This window comes from Dinoponera quadriceps, unplaced genomic scaffold (genome assembly GCF_001313825.1).
Source record: "Dinoponera quadriceps isolate SergipeBrazil2010 unplaced genomic scaffold, ASM131382v1 scaffold396, whole genome shotgun sequence".
Taxonomy (NCBI): Eukaryota; Metazoa; Arthropoda; class Insecta; order Hymenoptera; family Formicidae; genus Dinoponera; species Dinoponera quadriceps.
Genome location: NW_014554609.1, coordinates 825,592 through 845,111, shown reverse-complemented (window position 1 = coordinate 845,111; position 19,520 = coordinate 825,592). Strand labels below are relative to the sequence as shown.

General features: G+C 39.8%; 1 protein-coding gene across 2 annotated transcripts in view; it reads left to right on the top strand.

Annotated features, from left to right (window-relative positions):
* Nucleotides 1-19,224, top strand: part of LOC106752398 (serine/threonine-protein phosphatase 2A 56 kDa regulatory subunit epsilon isoform) — a 29,931-nt gene extending 10,707 nt beyond the window's left edge. Inside the window, exons 1-9 of one of the 2 annotated variants that reach the window (XM_014634077.1) lie at nucleotides 10,883-11,118; nucleotides 14,225-14,421; nucleotides 14,809-15,003; nucleotides 15,174-15,304; nucleotides 15,444-15,561; nucleotides 15,724-15,999; nucleotides 16,114-16,343; nucleotides 16,552-16,697; nucleotides 17,144-19,224. In XM_014634077.1, the coding sequence (XP_014489563.1) occupies nucleotides 14,296-14,421; nucleotides 14,809-15,003; nucleotides 15,174-15,304; nucleotides 15,444-15,561; nucleotides 15,724-15,999; nucleotides 16,114-16,343; nucleotides 16,552-16,693 (1,218 nt within the window). In that variant the 5' untranslated portion in view covers nucleotides 10,883-11,118; nucleotides 14,225-14,295 and the 3' untranslated portion in view covers nucleotides 16,694-16,697; nucleotides 17,144-19,224. Of the gene's footprint in view, nucleotides 1-10,882; nucleotides 11,119-14,224; nucleotides 14,422-14,808; nucleotides 15,004-15,173; nucleotides 15,305-15,443; nucleotides 15,562-15,723; nucleotides 16,000-16,113; nucleotides 16,344-16,551; nucleotides 16,698-17,143 lie in introns of those variants that run through there. The other variant, XM_014634076.1, reaches the window with a different exon arrangement.
* The last annotated feature ends 296 nt before the right edge of the window (nucleotides 19,225-19,520 follow it).

Sequence of the window (19,520 nt, the reverse complement as noted above, 5' to 3'; positions counted from 1 at the left end):
GCGATCGCTATTCGGCCTGGCGAACGGGCAACACGCCATGTATCCAATGACCATTGTTTAATACCTGTATAATACAGCAGAACCTCTATTGTCCGAACCTCCATCATCCTCCGAACGTCGTCGCACCGTGCACGAATAACCCACTGTGTTCGAACATCCTATCAATCTGGACACGGTATCTTCCTGCGGAATATCTCTTTCCTCGTTGAAGCGAGGAATACTTCGCACGAATATTCGCGTGGACGGTGTGAGGATGAGATACACGCATTCCGAGATTGCTCTGAAGTTTTAGGGAAAAGCCTCGGACTGCCCCGAAACGCGAACATTGAAGAATTAATTTAATTGTTATAACCAGATTTAGATAGAGCCGATCAAATAATTTGGCTGATACATGCTCAACGAACTGTTTGGTTACCAAGTACGTCGTTGCACATAGATTTCTTTAAAATATAGATATGTTTTTACATAGATCGCTTAAAACTTTAAATATTGTGATATCTAACGTAATAAAGCCATTTTCATTAAAAATCACGAATTTTAAGTATTTAATAAACCAGAAAAAAACTGAGCAAATAATTTGATTGCACTCGAACGAATTTATGAAGTTTGTTCTCTCCATAATACATTTGAGTTGACACAAGTAAAAAATGTTATATTGTCAACCATAACGTATGTATATCAAATATTTCAGTAGCAATTACAAAAATTAATTTTCCAATGAATCTTCGGAATTTCTAATAAGAAAGAGGTCGTTTCGCGTGATGGAACGGATATGAAACGTAAAACGCGGGTGAACTTTGAATTTCCAATGCTTCCACGAAAATAAGGAAAACTCGTACGCCAAAACGACGATTGTCCAGAAGTTTATTTGTCCGAACCCATTTGCGTCTTCCGGCAGTTTCAGTTCAGTCTGGGTAACGGTGGCGCCGCGATAATAAAGAAATCACCACGGAATTTTCGCAACTCGCCCTCTCGATACGCGAAAGATGGTGAGAAAAGTTTACGCGTACATTTATCCACCTTCCGTGAAAACTTCCCCCGCGATACGTCGCGCGCAGTTCGCAAATACGCAGTATAACCCGTACACTCACGAAGTGCCTCTGATCTTACCCTTTTTCCTCCTTCCTCGAGATTAACTCTTTCGAATGTACATTTCAATTGCGAAATTTATTGCCATTTGCAAACTTTTCTGCGGTGTCATTTGATTCGCCGTTTCCTTACGGACTGCTCGCCGAAGGATCGTAAGAGCATGAGATAAGAGAGAGAGAGAGAGAGAGAGAGGGAGAGAGAGAGAGAGAGAGAGAGAGGATGCTCCAGGTGGTGAGATGGATGGTAGTTGTCGGCAACGAATGCGAGAGCGGAGGGTTTAATCTGACCTCCGTAGTAAAAGCGCATCGTCGTATGACCCCTCCCCCCCTCTCTCTCTCTTTCTCCCCCTCTTTCTCCCTCCCTCCCATCTCCTCTCTTTTTTCTCTCTTTCTCTCGGTGCTCGTAAATAAAATTTTTACGGTTTCGGCGCGCAGCACATCCTCTTTAACGTACCTCTTTCGGCGCCCGATACATCAGATGACATTTCCACCCGCGCGTTACTTTATCGTATCCCGATATACGTGGCCACTCTGGGTGACAGAGAGAGAGAGAGAGAGAGAGTTGTGCTTAATGACGCGCTTGAATACGGTGCAAATTGAGTGAAGGAGCGCGAAGCGCGGCGCAGCGCGCGACGCTTCGACCACCGGCGTCCGGGAAACGAATTCCCACAGATAACGGCGAATTGCGGGCGATCCGTGACATTTCGAAAATCGTGTTGTGTGGCAACACACGCTTCCACCGGTTACGGATGCTGCGCCATTAAAGGCCTATTCGGACAGACATGCGTTATCGCATATTGCATGTGAATAAGCAAATCGACCAATCCCCTGGTAGAAATGTATGCGGTTTTCCCAGAAACTCATCCAGTTACCGTCTAGTATTAACGCATTTTCATTAATTGTAATAACACTGCCCTAGAAAGTGGACAGGAACTCGATAGAGTTTTATTCAGGGATACTTCTAAGGCAAAACTGCCTGTTTCATGAGCAGCAGGCTTGCTTGTTAATGAACTGAATAGTATTTGGATCCATTTATTGTTTTGTTTTTGTTCAGTAAATAGGTTAAAATTTTGCGCATCTTTTTTTCCTTCGCAGTAACCGTAGGAAAAGCGTTACATCTTGATTGAGATCCGCAATTTTACTCCTCAGTTACTAGACAGAAATTAATAAACTGCTCCAATAACTGCTCAAAATATGCATGACATTTCTCTCAAGAATCATTATCCGTGCACACGGTCAGTAAAAAACATTTTATGTTTGTGTTAAAATCGGTCCTTGTTAAAATTATTAACATCCACCGTGTGTTAATCTGACATATTGTGTTTATGTTACTTTGATATTTTGTATCGAATCGATATTCAACATGTTTAGTATTAAATGTAAGTATTAAAATAACATATGTTATATTTCAGTGTCGATTAATATATTAATTTTGTGTTAGTTTTTGACATAATATTTGTGGTACTTTTCAACATATTCATCTTGTGTTAAATTAACATAAAACTTTGCGTGGATCGTCTGGGACATATGAAATGTGTTAAAATTTAATACAAAATGTTATATAGCGTAGAAAACGAGTGTCTTTTATATTGAGCACAAGATTGGTCAATTTCCTTCTGCATACGCATTATGCGACTATGCAAGTTTATCTAGATAGATCTTAATGACGCGTTCGCGAGGAGACTTCATGATTTCTAATCTTCTCGCCGGTTTCTCTCGTTTCTTCATCCGCCAAAATCAAGCAAAAGCCGGATTTCGTGACTGTATTATTATATTTAATTAAACTGTGAGAAAGAGAGATGTGCTCTCTAAACATTAAAATATTTTGTTAAAATGCTCCGATAAAAGGAAAAAAAACAAGTTGGAGATGCTCGACCGTCTCGAAGTGTGAGCACGCGAACATTATTATCGAGCAGCGCTGCGCATTATCTTTCTCCGAATAATTGAATAGCTCATTTTGCCGCGAGGCGTTTTAAATTCGTATCTTGGAGGAAGAACGAAGGTTATAGCAGAGTCACGAGACTTTCTAGATGTCTGCCCGATGAATAATGAGATGCGAATGAATAAACAGGTCAACTGATGAGAAAATCTAGGTATCTTCCTCCCGGTGAAAAAGTATAATCGAACACGTCGGGGTTTATCGTAACTTCGTAGTCTCCCCGGACTTTGAAGTCGTCGACGTTATATTTTCCCGGAAAATTTCAACTTTAAATTAAATTTTTCGCAAAATAAACTCCGCGTCGCGGATTAAAGTTCCATTGGGATAAACCTCGTCTTCTCGTTTACATCCGACACCGCTCGATATCGTGTATGTACAACGCACGTTGTAATCATCACGTGTTTAATCGTTACGTGGATTATTTGATGATTTTCGTGATGCTGCACTGAGGAATATCATGACTAACAGTCTTATTTGCCGCCCTTTTTTTGTCATCTTAATATTTAGGTATAATTATATTCAGAGTTTCACATCACCTCACTACTTATTACTTCACTTATACAGAGTGTCCCAAACCGTTCTTGGTTCCCGTGGTATGCAAATAGAACGGATCAAACTCAGCAGAAATGTCATTGGAAAATTCTGTATATCTTGGTAGAAATTTCATGTATTTTTTGAACAGTTATTAAATAGTTATATTAATTTCTGTTTAGTAACTGAGCAGTAAAATTACTTAGAGCCTCAATCAAGATGTAACGCTTTTTTTACAGCTATTGTGCACAAAAGATGCACAAAATCTGAACCTATTTACTGAATGAAAACAGGATAATAAATGGACAAAAAACTATTCAATTGATTAATAAGCAAGCTTGTTGTTTATGAAATGGGCAGTTTAGTACTCTGGATAAACCTCTATCAAGTTATTGTCCATTTTCTACGCAGTATTGTTGCAACTAATGAGATTGCATTATTACTAGACAATAACTAGACGGGTATCTAGGAAAACTACATACATTTCTACCAAAGTAAATCCTTATGCTACTTCATATATTTACTCATGCATATTTAGGTTCGTAAAATCAGCTGTATAGCTTTCGTCCCACCTTTTGGTCGCTTGCTACGCAGCGTTGATATTCTTTTTGATTTTGTAATCTTCCGTGCATCCGATAAAGAAATATTATTACTATTTTCTTTAAGAAGCCAAGAATAACATTGATACGTGATCTTTTGTATCTTTTGTGATCTTTTGTACGTTCGTGAAATCAATTGCGTTATTTATAGATAAAACAAAATACGGAAGAAAAATTTTGCTAGAATGGTAAATTGTTAATTACACTATAGTGACAACAAAAAGATTCGTTTGGACAGCAAAAGTTAATTTTTGGTTATGTCAACTAAATTTCATCGTTGTCGCAACAACGTTTTGCAAACAATATCAAAATTATTTTATCCGTGTAACAAATCTTTTTACCGTCACTACAGTAACCATCAATTTGCTGTTCCAATTTGCTGTTAAAATTTGTTTTCTCCGTGATGGAGACAATGTCTGCATTTTTTTCTTTCACACAGAGGACAAAAAAAGTGATGATAATATGAGAGTAAGAAATAAGAATAAAAGGGGAACTCGCGCGCGCACGCACGCTTGTTACCGGGCTGAAAACTCGCAGGTTTTCCGGCGTGAAAAATGCAGCCGTGTGCGCCGCGTGCTTCCAGGCCATTATTACGTCACACGTAAACACACAGTTTAATTGTGCGTCATACGCAAGTGGGAGCATTAATAGTGCTCTTTGTCTAGACGATTCTCGCGCTATGTCACGTTGGCGTTCTCTCTATCCCGGTCCATATTAAGGAGGAGGCGAGCGCGCCGAGAACAGAAGCGGGAAACATGACTAACTGATATGACTAAGGAACTTGTAATTTACCCGTAACAACCAATAATTCGCCGGCGAGAGATAAATTAACGGATTATGAAGGTGACTTTTTCGAGTTTCTTCATTAAGCAATCTTACCGGCCTATCTTAAATTATAGCTCTCGTGCTCTTTTCTTTCTCTTGCCCCCTCCTCCCTCTTCTCTTTCCCTCTCTCTCTCTCTCTTTCCCCACTCTTGTTCATCTTGTTAGTAACCGGATTATCGAGTGCGGTGGCGGTGTTGCGAAATAAAATTCAGGATTACCAATTAATTAGATTTGCATAATTAACCGTCGTTGTAATTTGATTTGAAGATACGTGCATATCCCCAGATAATTTAGGCAAATCAAATTTGTCGGAACGGCCAGTCGAGTAATCCGGCCGGTCCGCGAAAATCGCGCGTTTATAAACAGGATTTCATTACTTTTATTTCGCGAGTAAATGGAAACCACGGTGCGCACACATTCACACCGTGATGGTGCCGCGCGCGCGCAATATTTGCAGTATTTATCAGATTTTTCGTAATGCATCCGGCATGTCCCACGCATTTTTATATTTTAATCGCCAAGTTCTTTTAATTCTACTCATCAGTCCCCAATACTCGAGCATTCGAATTGTCCGACGAAAATACATCGCGGAAAAAATTTAACACTCGGTCTCGTATCGGGAATATTTCGATGATTTGGTCGCTCAGATACCTCAAATCGAAGGTATCTCAATAATGATTCGATGGACAAACGTTTTCCTATTTTTGACGGAGGAGGGGGGGGGTTAAATAAAAAATTTAACAGTACATTAAATCTCGATAATGAATCTCCCCGTCGAGTTTATAAATTTCCCGTAATAGCGAACTTGCCGCTAATAGATCCGAGTGATGCACCGTGCGCCGTGGATATTTATATTTACCCCGTAACACCCCGCAGCGCACGGAGTCGCTCGCGAGTGAGTGCGTACACCTTCTCTGCCTAATTGACGGTGTCGCCGATGGCCACGATCATTGCCAAGATCAAGACAGGAAAACAAGGATGATGTTAGTGCGCTTTCTAACGGAGCGAAGCGAGAGTGGGCGAAACGTCGCCGCCATCGCCCCGACGCCGTTTTCGCGTAGCCGAATCGTTAAATCGCTCTCGTGACCACCGCATGATCGCCCGTATATCTCAGCAAAAAGTATCGTTCGTGCATTAATCGACTGTCTTGCGGTGGGGATTTTCGCGGAGTTATTATGCGGAGTGCCGTGTTACATGGCCATTCCACCCCTGTAGCAGCCGCCGTTTTTACACAGGCTTGCCGCCGGCGATTTCACCGGGCGATGAGGTGTCCGCGAACGATTCGATCCGATTCAGCAAATTACGTGTTTTCTATACGGAAAAAAAAATTAGTCTTTAATCGACTAGAGATATTCTCGTATATAAGCAAGAATGTTACAATCTTCTTAGTAAATTTTTACACTGAGAAAGGAAGTACTTAAAAATTTATTTGTGAAATTTATTTCATAGGAATAAACATTTATTTAAATATGGAAATTATAATAAAAATAGAATTTTATTCCTAGCAAATATGTTAATTAATAAGAAAATTTGAGTATATTTCTCAGAAATATATATTCCGTTATGACAGTCAAGATTTTTCTAATCAATAAACATCAAAGAAAACGTCACAAGAAACATTTACTTCGTAAAATTTCAATTTCTTTTTATCAGTGTAGTTTTTTTGTATTGCTGCAAGTATTTATTACTTGCGCTCAATTCGATACCCAAAATCTTCTAGGAATATTATAATATTCTTGCTCATATATGAGAATATCTATCATTGATTTAAAACTGTTTTTTCTGTATACTGCGGCGATTGACGCGTCTCAATCGAATGTTCGCGTGGAAACTTCATCGGGCTCCCTTCGTGTGGCTCTCCGGCAGTCGCTAAAGAATAAGAGTATCTTCTTTTCTTCGCGTGCAACGCCGGCAACATGTCGAAGCATAACTTATCGTATTGGGTAACGTAGATTCGACATACATTCCCTGTTCTCGCTCGTCCCTGAAAAATACGGAGAGACTAGAGTGAGCTAAAAGTGGCGAACGAATGGCGAAGGAAGAATAACAGGACGAACGGCGAAACAGGGAGTGGAGTAAAAATATCGGGAAAATCTACGAAGAGTGACCAAGGAAAGATCGTCGAGGCGAAGGGCGTAAGGATAATCGGAAAGAACGCGAGGCAGGAAGACTAAGAGAAGGAAGAAAAGGAAGGAAAAAGAAAGAGGTTTCGAGTGCAAACGACACAGACGACATCGGGCGATGGACGACAATGCGGGTAGCAGCAGGAGACGGGGAAGGGAGGAGGGAGGGCACGAAAGTACAAAGGCGGCGGGGCGACGAGGAAGGTTAGCGCAAGAGTAAGAGCAAGAGGGATAAGGGTCGTGGAAAAGGGGGCGAAGAGGCTACCTGACGTACCCCTCTAGAAGAGAAGCGGTGGAAGTATTGATCCGGAATGCCGCCGACCACCTGCCCGGAGCGCGCTCTTCTACTCCTTCGCCCTCCTCCACCACCCTCCCTTTTGCCCCTTCCGTCGCTTCTCTTGCACTTCTACCCCTTCTCGTTTCCCTTTCCCCTCTTGCCATCCCCTTCCCACCTCGCCCTTCTCGTTCTATCCCTATTTTNTCTCTCTCTCTCTCTCTCTCTCTTTCTTCCTCTCCCTCCCTCCCTCCCTCTCTCTCCTTCTTTATTTCTTGTCTTTTTAAATCTATTTCTCTTCTTTTTGTCTCCGTCCTATTTTTCCGCCGTTTTGACATTTGCGGTATTTTATTTTTTACGTATTTATTTTATTTGTGCAACTTTGACAAAATTGTTTGTGTTTAGTTATCTCGATTTTTCGGACAGTTCCGGCTCTCCCTCTCTCTCTCTCTCTTTCTCTCTCTCTCTCTCGTCGACCTTGTTTTATAACACGTCCCGTTTTTACCCTCCTGAAAGCCCTCTGTACTCTTCTTCCCTATCCTCTTTTTCCTATTTTTCCCGCCCCGGTATCGATAATCTGTCTCGTATTTTGCGACGAGCGCATAATTCACCGCCGAATTGCTTTCCACATCCGCACCGACAACTGCGACGTCTGCCTACGAATGAGCTCGCACTTTTACACCATCACCAGACGGATCTTTGGACGGATTCTCCGCCTTGTCCGAATGACGAACGAGCGGCGACGGTGATTGACGAAGAGCGGTCCGCGTTGATAAATGACTCAGAAGTAATTCTGTCGTCGATAATTAATGGGAACAATGTCTCATCGTGGAAAAAAATCGTATGATGGGGCGCATCTTCGGAATCGACCAAGAGATTACAGGGTGTGCAACCGACGATAAAATACACGTCATCGACATCACCGATCCTGTGAAATCGGGCGAGACAATTTCCCCCCATGATTGGGAAAATCCCTCTTCCGAATTTTTTGGGAGGCGGATTTCTTTGCGCTGCGCGACCCAGCGTGGCGCGATATGATGTGGCACGGTCACATGAAAGTATGTGTCGCGTTATGAATGAAATTATAAATACGTGCATGCTAGATGATCGAGCGCACGTAACGCCGAGGGAACGAACGACGACGGTACGAACGCGCGCGTAACGCTATTTTTGGAGCACTTCGCGACGCGCCGCGCGGCGTCTCGGCGGCCGATTCTCGCTGTGTCTCCTCCTCGACCTTTCACCTCCACCTCCCCGACTCTCTTCATTCCTCTTCCTCGTCTTTCTTAGTCGGTATCGGAGAATCGTATCGACCGACGCGGAGAGACGGACACGGAAAAATCTTTCCTTCTTTACCGTCTTTTTATCGGATTTAACGGGGATCAGTTAAGGCCGTTCAACCGACGGCGAGCAGCTCCACTCGCTTCCCCTAATGAGAGAAGCCGCGGGCGCTCGATGGAGGAATTGTGTGTCTGGCATCGATTAAAGCCCCGAAACCGGATGAAAAATTAATTACACCCTTACCCGCGCTCGTTCGCTCACCCGCTCGCGTGATGTTCGAAATTCGCCCCGCTGAATATTATCGGCGAAACATTTCGACGTTCGATTCTGACTCAAGCAGCTCGAGAAAGAAATCATGAAGTGGCACGTGAAATCGCGACGAGGTAGAATCAGCCACGAACTGTGAAAAATTGTTGGATTAACCTTTCGACTACATACTTTTGAAAAGTCGCTCGCAAACAGGGTCCTATTGACCCTGTGCGATTTTCTAAACTCTATATTTGGAAAATTGTAAAAGGGAAGAGGTTGGCAAAATTTTAGAGTAAAGTGTAACTCTTTTACTTTAATGCTTGATTATGCATTCATAGAAAATCAAGTTTGAAATTACTGAAAAATAATTCGAATCTTCGACGCAATTCTCTTCGTTATTGCTCTTCAAATACAACTCACCGGGTCTATCTGACCCATAATGCGGTCGAAAGGTTAATCGGTGAAGATCTGAATCGCGGTGGCTGAACCACAATGGCCGTGATAAAACCCACCCGAAAGTAAAGCGAAGAATTCACCCTCGTCGGAAAGTCGATTTATCAAATTGCTGTCAAAATAGCACACTATAGGGTGGCTAGCGTAAAAGAATGGCAAAAATTTGATTCAGAAAATATTTAGTATGGAATTCTATTGTAACATGTAGTTTTTCTACAGCTTTTTCAAAGTTTCACGATGGTTGCATAATTACACTGATCAACGAGGTTACTATATGCAGAATAAGAATAGTTTCCGAATTGTTTTCGTCTGCTGAACATGAATCCGTTATATAAATTTGGCTATAAGGTCACAATTTTGAGAAAAAAAAAGAGATAAAAAAACGACAATTTTGAGAGTTTTTATGACATTGTAGCATCGGCAGCCATTTTTTTCCTACATGTTGTTAATGTCACGTGAAAGTAATAACTTTTAGCTTTAAAATTCATTTTGTATCGTTTCGATATGGTTTTTCGTTTTTAAAATAAAGCTAAAATTAAAAACATTGATAAAAACATGATATTGATGTCGTGCGCGTACGACAAATGTTTTTATTTTTAGCTGTATCTTGAAAACAAAAGATTATACTGAAATGATACGAAATGCATTTTAAAGTTAAAAGTTGATACTTTTGCATGGTACTAACAAAATGTATGAAAAAAATTTGCTATCGGTATTACAACGTTATATAAACCCTCAAACTTGATGTTTTTCATTCCAATGACGGCATTTTTCTCCAAATTGCAACCTAATAGTTAAGTACGCTATTTCAAATTTTGCACACCTCTGCTCGGGGATCTGTGGTTACCGATCCGAAAAATTACTGAATACAGCTTTTGATAATAATCTAATTAAACTTCGAATTATGGCCCTCTTTTCCGATCTCCCAGTATAGCGGCGAGTACAGCAGTGGCGGAACTCAAGCGAGGAAAACCGACGGGGAAGAGGGAAAGAAGTTCCTCTCGGGCATTTCCTGCGGAAATCCGCGGGGAAATGAGGGACCATTCCGCGTTTTTTCGTGGTCCCTCCGAATAATCAAGCGACCGAGTCCCAAGGCGACGCGAAAGTATATCACTCGCGAATACGCGCGGACGCAATCCCGAATGCACCGCGTGCAAGACTGCGACAACCAGAGGCCAATTTCACGATCTGACATCGGCGAAAATTCTAAATACATCTTGGATGCGTTACAAGCTCGTCTCCTGCGCGACGACTCGCTCTATTCCGACTCGCGCGATTCCAAAGCGTCGCCGTCATTCAAGGATGCGCCGCAGCATAACAATCATAATTTGTGTGTCGTTAGTCGCTAGTCCTTCTCTTCCTTTTTCCGCTCGTCCGTCATCTCTCGCCACCTCTCAATGACTCGCCTCCTGTTACCCTTGCCCCCCTCCCTTTGGTGGCGCTCGAAGTGAAATCTCGGCGGATAAATATGACGCGGGGATTGCTGCCAATTTTTCCCCAGGATGGCTGTCCTCTGTGGCGATATTTCGCGTAGGCGACGGCGTCGGTTTTGTGCGAGCAAACGAACAAGCTAGAGAGAGAGAGAGAGAGAGAGGGAGGGAGAGAGCGAGCGAGAGAGTTTGGCATAATTCGATAAAGTCATTGAGGCCACGCCGTGTGCCATTACGAAGAGCGAAGTTACCGCGGGACATTGAGACCGCGCCATCATCCCGAAGCGAGGTGAAGCGAAGCGCACGGCAAAAACTGATTAGCTGATGTACGTGTATATATGTGTGTGTGTGTGCACGCGAGCTACCCTATGACTGTATTGCATGAGGTGTTCCGCATCTATGGAGCCACTTATCACTTACGAATAATTTCCTCGATCGAATCGATGTCGATTTTTCCCCAGTAACGAACCCCTTCGGAGTGTTTTGCAGTTATAAATCGAGAGATGAAAGCATCCTCTTCGGGAATGCAGAGTCCCTGATATCTGCCTGATACACGTCCGGATAATCAAGATGTACAATTATGCATTTTTTGTGCGTTCTTCGAAAATAAAACGCGAAAATTTCTTCTTTGAAGGAAATTTTATGGCGATTTGCGTCAAGAGAGAAATTCCTTGTGGTAGTTGGCTTGTTAAACTATTTTTGTAGGGATCCCCTTGAGTTTTAGCTACGTATCGATGGAAATGCTATTCGAATGTCTGTAAAGTTAGAAAACGATTGACTATTCGGAAGCTGAGATATTCGTAATTAAAGATAATACTTTTTGTACGTATTCTTTGAGATAAATTATTCTTATTTTTAACTTCTACTTTTAATCTCTTCTAAACTACACGTAGGATTTTTATGAAAAATTACTTTGATATTAAGGATTAATATAGAGACATTACACACAAATTTCAGAATTTTTATTTTATNAATTTTTTTTTTTTTTTTTTTTTTTTTTTTTTTTTTTCGAAATATAGCCATAGGAAATTTACAATCTATACTAATACTCGCGATATGAACGTGTATACATATTTAAATATTTATATACCACTTTCTATTATATGTGCACTTTTATTAGCTCGATTGATGTGCAAATAAAGCATTAATCAGAAAAATAAAAAAATTATATTTCTATACTTGTAATATTATATGTATATATTTGTCTTGATTCCACTCAAAATTTATTATTATATATAATTTATATATAAAATTTATTATTCCACTCAACAATTATTATTATATAATTTATATATAAAATTTATTATTTAGATAGTTAAATCAAGTTATAGGAAAATATTTCTTTTTAGTAAATGATAAACTTATATACGGGTCTCTCTTAATATTGCCACTGAAAATCAGGCACAACTGTCTTAAAGGTTGCAGCACGAAAATCGAAATCATCTGAATATAAGAACGTATAAATCATATATAATCGACCTAACGATCTCTCCTTTATTTTAAAAAATTGTAACACCTGTCTAGTTAGGTAATTAAAAATTTTATATATCTGACTTCGGATTCATGATTATCGATCCGAAAAATTACTATATATAACTTTTGGTAACAATCTAATTAAACTTCGAATTATGACCCCTTTTTCGACTTTCCACTGTGTAGCGGCGAGTTCAGCTTTCATAGAGCTCAAACGCCTCCCTCTCCCCTCCGCTAAAAATTCTGTCTTCTGCTGTAACAAATAGAGCGTAAGAGTTTTGCGTTTCATTTTTGAAGAGTACATAAATAGCGCATAATTATTATCTTCACTATTCATCTTGTATTACGTAAGGGTTTCAACGGTATTTACGGGACCTCGTTCCCTCGAATTAACGATCGCGGTCTTCACGGTTTGATGGATCTATCCGACGATAGATTCGAACTCGGAAAGGAGGTTGATTTTCCCGTTTTACCGAGATCTCAAGTTACTCCTCTGTGGGCGTACGCGTCACTTTTCCGTGCCCTTCGCGCTCTTAAATATTCTGCAAAGTATCCCTGGCTGTCCCTGAAATGCTCGGCTCGGTATGGACGGACAAAACAAAATTTAACTAATCGGGTTAGCGCGCTCGTTCGCCCACGTGGACGCAACTGGTTCTATATTTCATCCTTACACCTTGCCCCCCTCCCCCTGCATCGCGACCAGCTCGAAAGCTCTTAAACGCTCGGAGCGTCAAAATATCGGCTCCAGTGCGCTAGTGGTTATTTAGAACGAGGGGTGAGCGAGTGCACGTGACGTCACGAATATATGCCTTTATCCTCCACCTCGGATAGATATTTTCAGAACGGACGTGTCGCCCCTACTAGATATTCGATTCGCCTTTACGTCCTTCCGTAATTTAAGGACATCACCGCGATATCCGAGAGAAATATTGCTCGATGGATGACGCGGGCGCACATGGTGTGTCACGATGAGGGATAAGCTGCGACGCGTCGGTCGTTAACATTGTGTTATGGTTAACTCGGACGTGTTCCGATTTAATTAATAAGCTTATTAACGCGCACGTGAACGAATGTGGTGTACTGTATGTACGTATCACGACTCTGTTGAAATTTTAAGTTGCTCAATTTCATCGGGAGAATCATCACATGATCGTGAGCTTTCCGACCAATCGATTCGAACGGCGAGGGAACTGAAATTCGCGAAATTAACGACGCAGCTTAATCTACATCCTATTGATATTTGAAAGTGGCTCGATTGTTCTTGAAATAAAAAATGTTTACATTGGAGATATTTAATGTTGAAACTTGAGGATCGTGACGATGACTTAAGCGGTCTTTTTCTCGAGCGAGATTGAGTGGAAATTTGTCGGGAAATCTGAAAGATGCAGGCAGCTGAAAGATACACTCCGTATAATTTGCTCGTACAACGATATCATCATGGTCTATCGTGCGGCATCGGAATGGCTTATATGGTTCTGCTTTTTATCGGCTCAATTAAATTGTTTACTTACACATTTAGAAGCAAAAGAAATGATAACGTTTTATTGGACGCTCATTCTCTTATCTATTATCAATAAAGGGTTAAAAATAGTAACCGAGCGCTTTATTAATATATGATATATATATATATATTTTATTATGGCTGTATAGTAAATTGATTACTTGCAGCGAGCAATATCGATTTTGCCCTCGCCCGTTTCGCTCTACAGTTTTGTCCTTTATACAGCTCAAAATTTGCGCTTCAGTAACGCTATTATATTTCATATCGTTTGAAAAAGGAGGAAAAAGAACTTATTATTTTATAATGAGAGACGGTAAATGTTCATCTGGTGTAAAAATGTATGCTGCTCTTTCTCTCTCTCTCTCTTTCTCCTCTTCTGTAAACTTCAAAGTCGCTTTTATCGTAAAACGCGAAGAGCCTTTCGGATTAACGTATTAATATCATTTTATTGCTTACAGATGTTACACCTTCAGAGCAGGAGGAGCTGTTTATCAAAAAGCTCCGGCAATGCTGTGTGGCGTTCGATTTCATGGATCCGATGGCTGATCTCAAAGGCAAGGAAATTAAACGGAGTACGCTCAATGAATTGGTGGAATACATCACGGCGGGACGAGGTGTCCTCACCGAACCTGTTTACCCGGAAACCATTAAAATGGTATGTAATTGATAAAACTCACGTTAGAAAGAGGACTAGAGCGCTGGAAAGTTCAGATTTCTCACTTTCTCCTTTAGCAATAGCCGAAGAGAGCTCAATTAGAATTAATTAAAACTTTTTCTTGCTTTAATGTGTTACCTCTTGGAAGTATTATCTTGGATAATAAGTAGTAGTACGAAATAATCCGCTTTAGTTTATAGATTCTCATACTTCTATGTGTGTATGTACGTGTGTATATGTATGTGTGTCTTTAATATAATAAATGTAATTAAACATGTAATTATATAAAAACTTAACGGAATCAATAAACGATAAGTATATAAGTGCATGTTGAAATTCTCATGAAAATACATAATGTATCTTTTACGTAATGTTTCTCTCTTACAGGTTTCTGCAAATTTATTCCGTACGTTGCCACCTAGTGAAAACCCAGATTTCGATCCAGAAGAGGATGATCCGACCCTGGAGGCGAGCTGGCCTCATCTCCAGCTGGTCTACGAAGTCTTCCTCCGTTTTCTCGAGTCTTCAGATTTCCAGCCCGCTATCGGCAAAAAAGTCATCGATCAAAAATTCGTGTTACAGGTAGAGAGAGAGAGAGAGAGAGAGAGAGAGAGAGAGAGAGAGAGAGAGAGAGAAATCGTTGTTTGATACAGTAATATCATAATACTTTTAGTAATTTTTCTACACAATATAAAAATATTCACTATAAGCTAATAAGGCTAAGCACGATTCTATACTATTGTCTGTTGCAGTTATTGGATCTATTTGACTCGGAAGACCCGAGGGAAAGGGATTTCCTGAAAACCGTTTTGCATCGTATTTATGGCAAGTTCCTGGGTCTTAGAGCCTTCATACGTAAACAAATAAACAACATTTTTCTGAGGTATCTACTTAAACGCATAAATACTACCTTCCGTTGAATCTTTTAACTATATTGAGATTCTATTTCACGTAATTTTGTGTTCAAAACTTTGTCAATGTACCGACTTGTATCTCGCCTTATTCATTATTCATTATTTCAGGTTCGTGTACGAAACGGAACATTTCAACGGGGTCGGTGAACTTCTTGAAATCTTGGGTAGCATTATTAATGGATTTGCTCTTCCTTTGAAAGTAGAGCACAAGCAATTTTTGGTTAAGGTACGATTATATTGTAATCCATTGAGCCGTGCTGCAAAACTTCTCGTATTATTCGTATTGTGATATCTATTTGCATAATTCTGTGATTTTTGATTGCGATGTCATCATTTTGATTTTTTGGTTATAACGTTTAAAACGTACTCCGTCCGTTTGTTTTTGCAGGTGCTGTTACCACTGCATAAAGTGAAATGTTTATCGATATATCACGCGCAGTTAGCTTATTGTGTGGTGCAATTTTTGGAAAAAGACGCGACTTTAACAGAACCAGTTGTACGAGGCCTCCTTAAATTCTGGCCTAAAACGTGCAGCCAGAAGGAGGTGATGTTCCTCGGCGAAATCGAGGAAATATTGGACGTTATAGAACCTGTCCAATTTGTTAAAATACAGGAACCTTTATTCAGGCAAATCGCACGTTGTGTATCTTCACCACACTTTCAGGTGAGAGAACGGGAATATATAGATATGGAACATGCGGTTTTTGCATCACGTCAGTCTTGACGAATCCATCCGACGTGACGAGTAACGCCTAATCGTGTCGCGCGTATGTTTCAGGTTGCGGAGAGAGCGTTGTACTTTTGGAATAACGAGTATATAATGTCTCTAATTGAGGAGAACAATCATATAATAATGGGGATCATGTTCCCGGCATTGTACAGAATTAGCAAGGAGCACTGGAATCAGACGATCGTAGCTCTTGTTTATAACGTTTTAAAAACATTTATGGAGATGAACAGCAAGCTCTTCGATGAACTTACTGCCAGCTATAAGTCTGAAAGGCAAAAGTAAGCTTGAATGTTAGAAGTCTCTTACAATTCATATTTTATTTATTTCACGGCACGCTAAGTGGGATTTTTCGTTCCCTATCTTTTTAACGTCACACTTATCAACAGTTAAATGTTGCATAAAAATTCAAGCAGAGTTTGTAGAAGTTTCATACGTTATAGAGAGCAAAGTTCTATCAGCATTCTTCTTAATAACGATAAATTGCAGAGAGAAGAAGAGGGAAAAGGAGAGAGACGAATTGTGGAAGAAACTGGCTGAATTGGAGATAGGGTCACGTAACACTCCGACAGGTAGCTCCAATAATGCAGTTCCTGCCACTAACACACCTACAACGCGTGCTCGTCCCTGAGCTGGTAAGATATTCTTCCTCATTTATTATCATTATATTTTTTCTCCTTTATTTCTATCGTCATAGTAATACATTCTCGAGTCTTCCTACGTGCGATGTTGTGCACGTTGCAATTTCATTTGCGGATTCCTTCAAGTCGATCTTTTCTCACAAAGAAATTTTAATGCTCGGTTTTCTTGCTCTGGTTGACTTGTGGTTCAGTCTTAACCTGATGATGACTTAAAAATGATGTTTTTATATTAATGGTTAATCGTTAAATTTTTAAAGTTGCCACTGCGAAACCGTCAATGTAATTATTAACCATGAATATAGAGGAACATAATTTTTATATTATCATCGGTTTAAGTTTAAACCACAAGTCAACCGTAAAATAAAAACCGGGCCTAAGAGATGATCTTTCCTCTGTAAAGACTTAATTCAACGCCTTCCTGAGTCTCTTTTTTGTTCCAGGTGGAAATACAGTACCACGCTGCCCGATTGTTAGCCCTTAGTTTACGTCGATTGTCCATGTACTACACGCAAAAAATTATTGTTGTTAGCGAAACAAAGTGTCTCACGATGACATTCTTAATGACGTTATTGTAACTCATTTTATTAGTTGTGACTGAAATGGCGGAGTTATTGGAAAGAGGAGAGTGAAAAAAGAAAAGACGATGCAGATAATCACGGAATTTTATTCTTTGACAACAATAACGACAACGCGACGATAACAACAACAACAACAATAACAACAAGAACAACAGCAACTACAACTGAAAAACAACGTGGCGATCAGTGAATTTCAAATGATTTTACACGTGTCGTAACATCGGATATATTTCACACTTTCGTTTTTCTTCCGTTTTTTTCTTTTCTTTCTCGGGACGGCGACGATCGATCGGTTGCATGATGTACTCAGTGTCAGCACATAATAACGACAAATCTTTAGAGTCCCTTCTTGACTAAGATCTCGCTGCGCTCTCAGTAGGTGGGGACAATCGGTGGTGTAAATTTCGAAACGGACGAAGTATACACGTCGTTGTGATCCTTAATGTTCGTTCTCGTAGGACGCGACACTTCGCGCATTCGTGATGACGGCTAAGTGTGTGTGTGTCGCCTCCTGACTGACCCCTTCGTGCGAATTCTTGCCCCCGACGGAGCCGGCGGGGGTGTTGTTTGAAATGTAACATATATTCGTACATTATACGATAAACGATAACTATATTAACAGGTACGTAAAGAATTAGGTAAATGAAAACAAAAAGTATATACATATATATATATATAAATACATATATAAATATAAAATAACGTATATGTATATATACATAATATATGTATATACATATATAAATATATATATATATATATGCGACTATAAAGAAAAGGATATAGTAATATTGACGAAATACAACAAAGTCAGACACACACAGGCATACACCAAACTGCGATAAAAAAAGAAACGAAGATATACAGGTGTAAAACATATAGGCCGATGTGCTAACTAACATAGACTGTTGCTGGCTGCGTGTCCGCGGCGAGTTAGAACAAACTTTTTTCAAGAAGCCGAAAAAGCGCGGCAAGTGACAGCGGAACATAAATAGTTAACGAGTGATAAGGTGTTTGCTTACGCGGACGATGGAGAGAGAAAGAGGAGACGCGATGAAAGAATGATAGAGAAAGAGAGAGAGATATATATGTTGTTTTTTAAATAAAAGAAAGAAGTAAGGAAGGAGAACGTGGAGTATACAATAAAAAAAAAAGAAAGAGAAAGAAAGAAAGACAGATTTGATTGTACCAAATCATCCGTTGCTTATAAATATAATTGCGTAAATAGTTACACACACATACACACACATACACACCCAGAGAGCACACAGAAACACACACACACACAACGCAGATTATAATAAGGAATCCATTCGGAGCTGTGCTCCTATACTGGCAACCGTAGGAACGTGGGGTTTTTAAAATTTCTTACCATTGCATAATAATAATTAAACGATAAAATAACGATAATGGTAACAATAAAGGATAATTAAACAGAGAAAATAATAATAAACGACAATGATAAACAAGTAATGATAGCTACGAGTAAAATAAAATAAAAGAAAAATAGATGATTTAACGGAATGGACAGCTTGCTCATACTATTTTCATGGAGCTAAGAGTGAGAGTGAGAAAGAAAAAGAGAGGGGGAACACACGATTGCCATTGTTTTGAGATTCGTTTTTCAATTCTTTTTTTTTTATGATTTTTCTCATCAAATTTCTTGTCGAACGTTTCGAGATTCGCACACGACGTGCTCGCTTGGCGTTACGCTCCGTTACCTCCACTACGTAAAGAACTCGTACGGAGACAGAGAGTGACATATACATATATAAATATAAATATATATATATATATATATAAAAATATATAAATATAATTATTGTAAAATAATGTAATGTGACTTTGAAGACGTAGAGAGAAAAGGAGAGAGAAAGAGAGCGAGTCCGTGGAAAGATTCTTTACGCGTAAATAGATACACATTTATTAAAAAAAAAAAAAAAGAAAAAAGAAAAAAGGAAACGTCTAAATATTATTCCTACACCGTTGTTCTTCGCGAATGTCCGGTGCCAATTTCTTTCTTTTCCACGTGAGCTGTTACCAAGCGTGAAAATTCGAGAGAAATGTATTTTTCATACGTGCTCAATCTTTCGAGTTTATGTAAAATCCTCACTTCCCGATGTGTATTATAGTATCATAGTTGAACATTCTTTTCTTCGGCGATATGTCCGTAACTACTATTTATTTGACAGATATTTTTCGTACAGGCTTCGCTCGGTTTTAATAGAATTTAATAAAA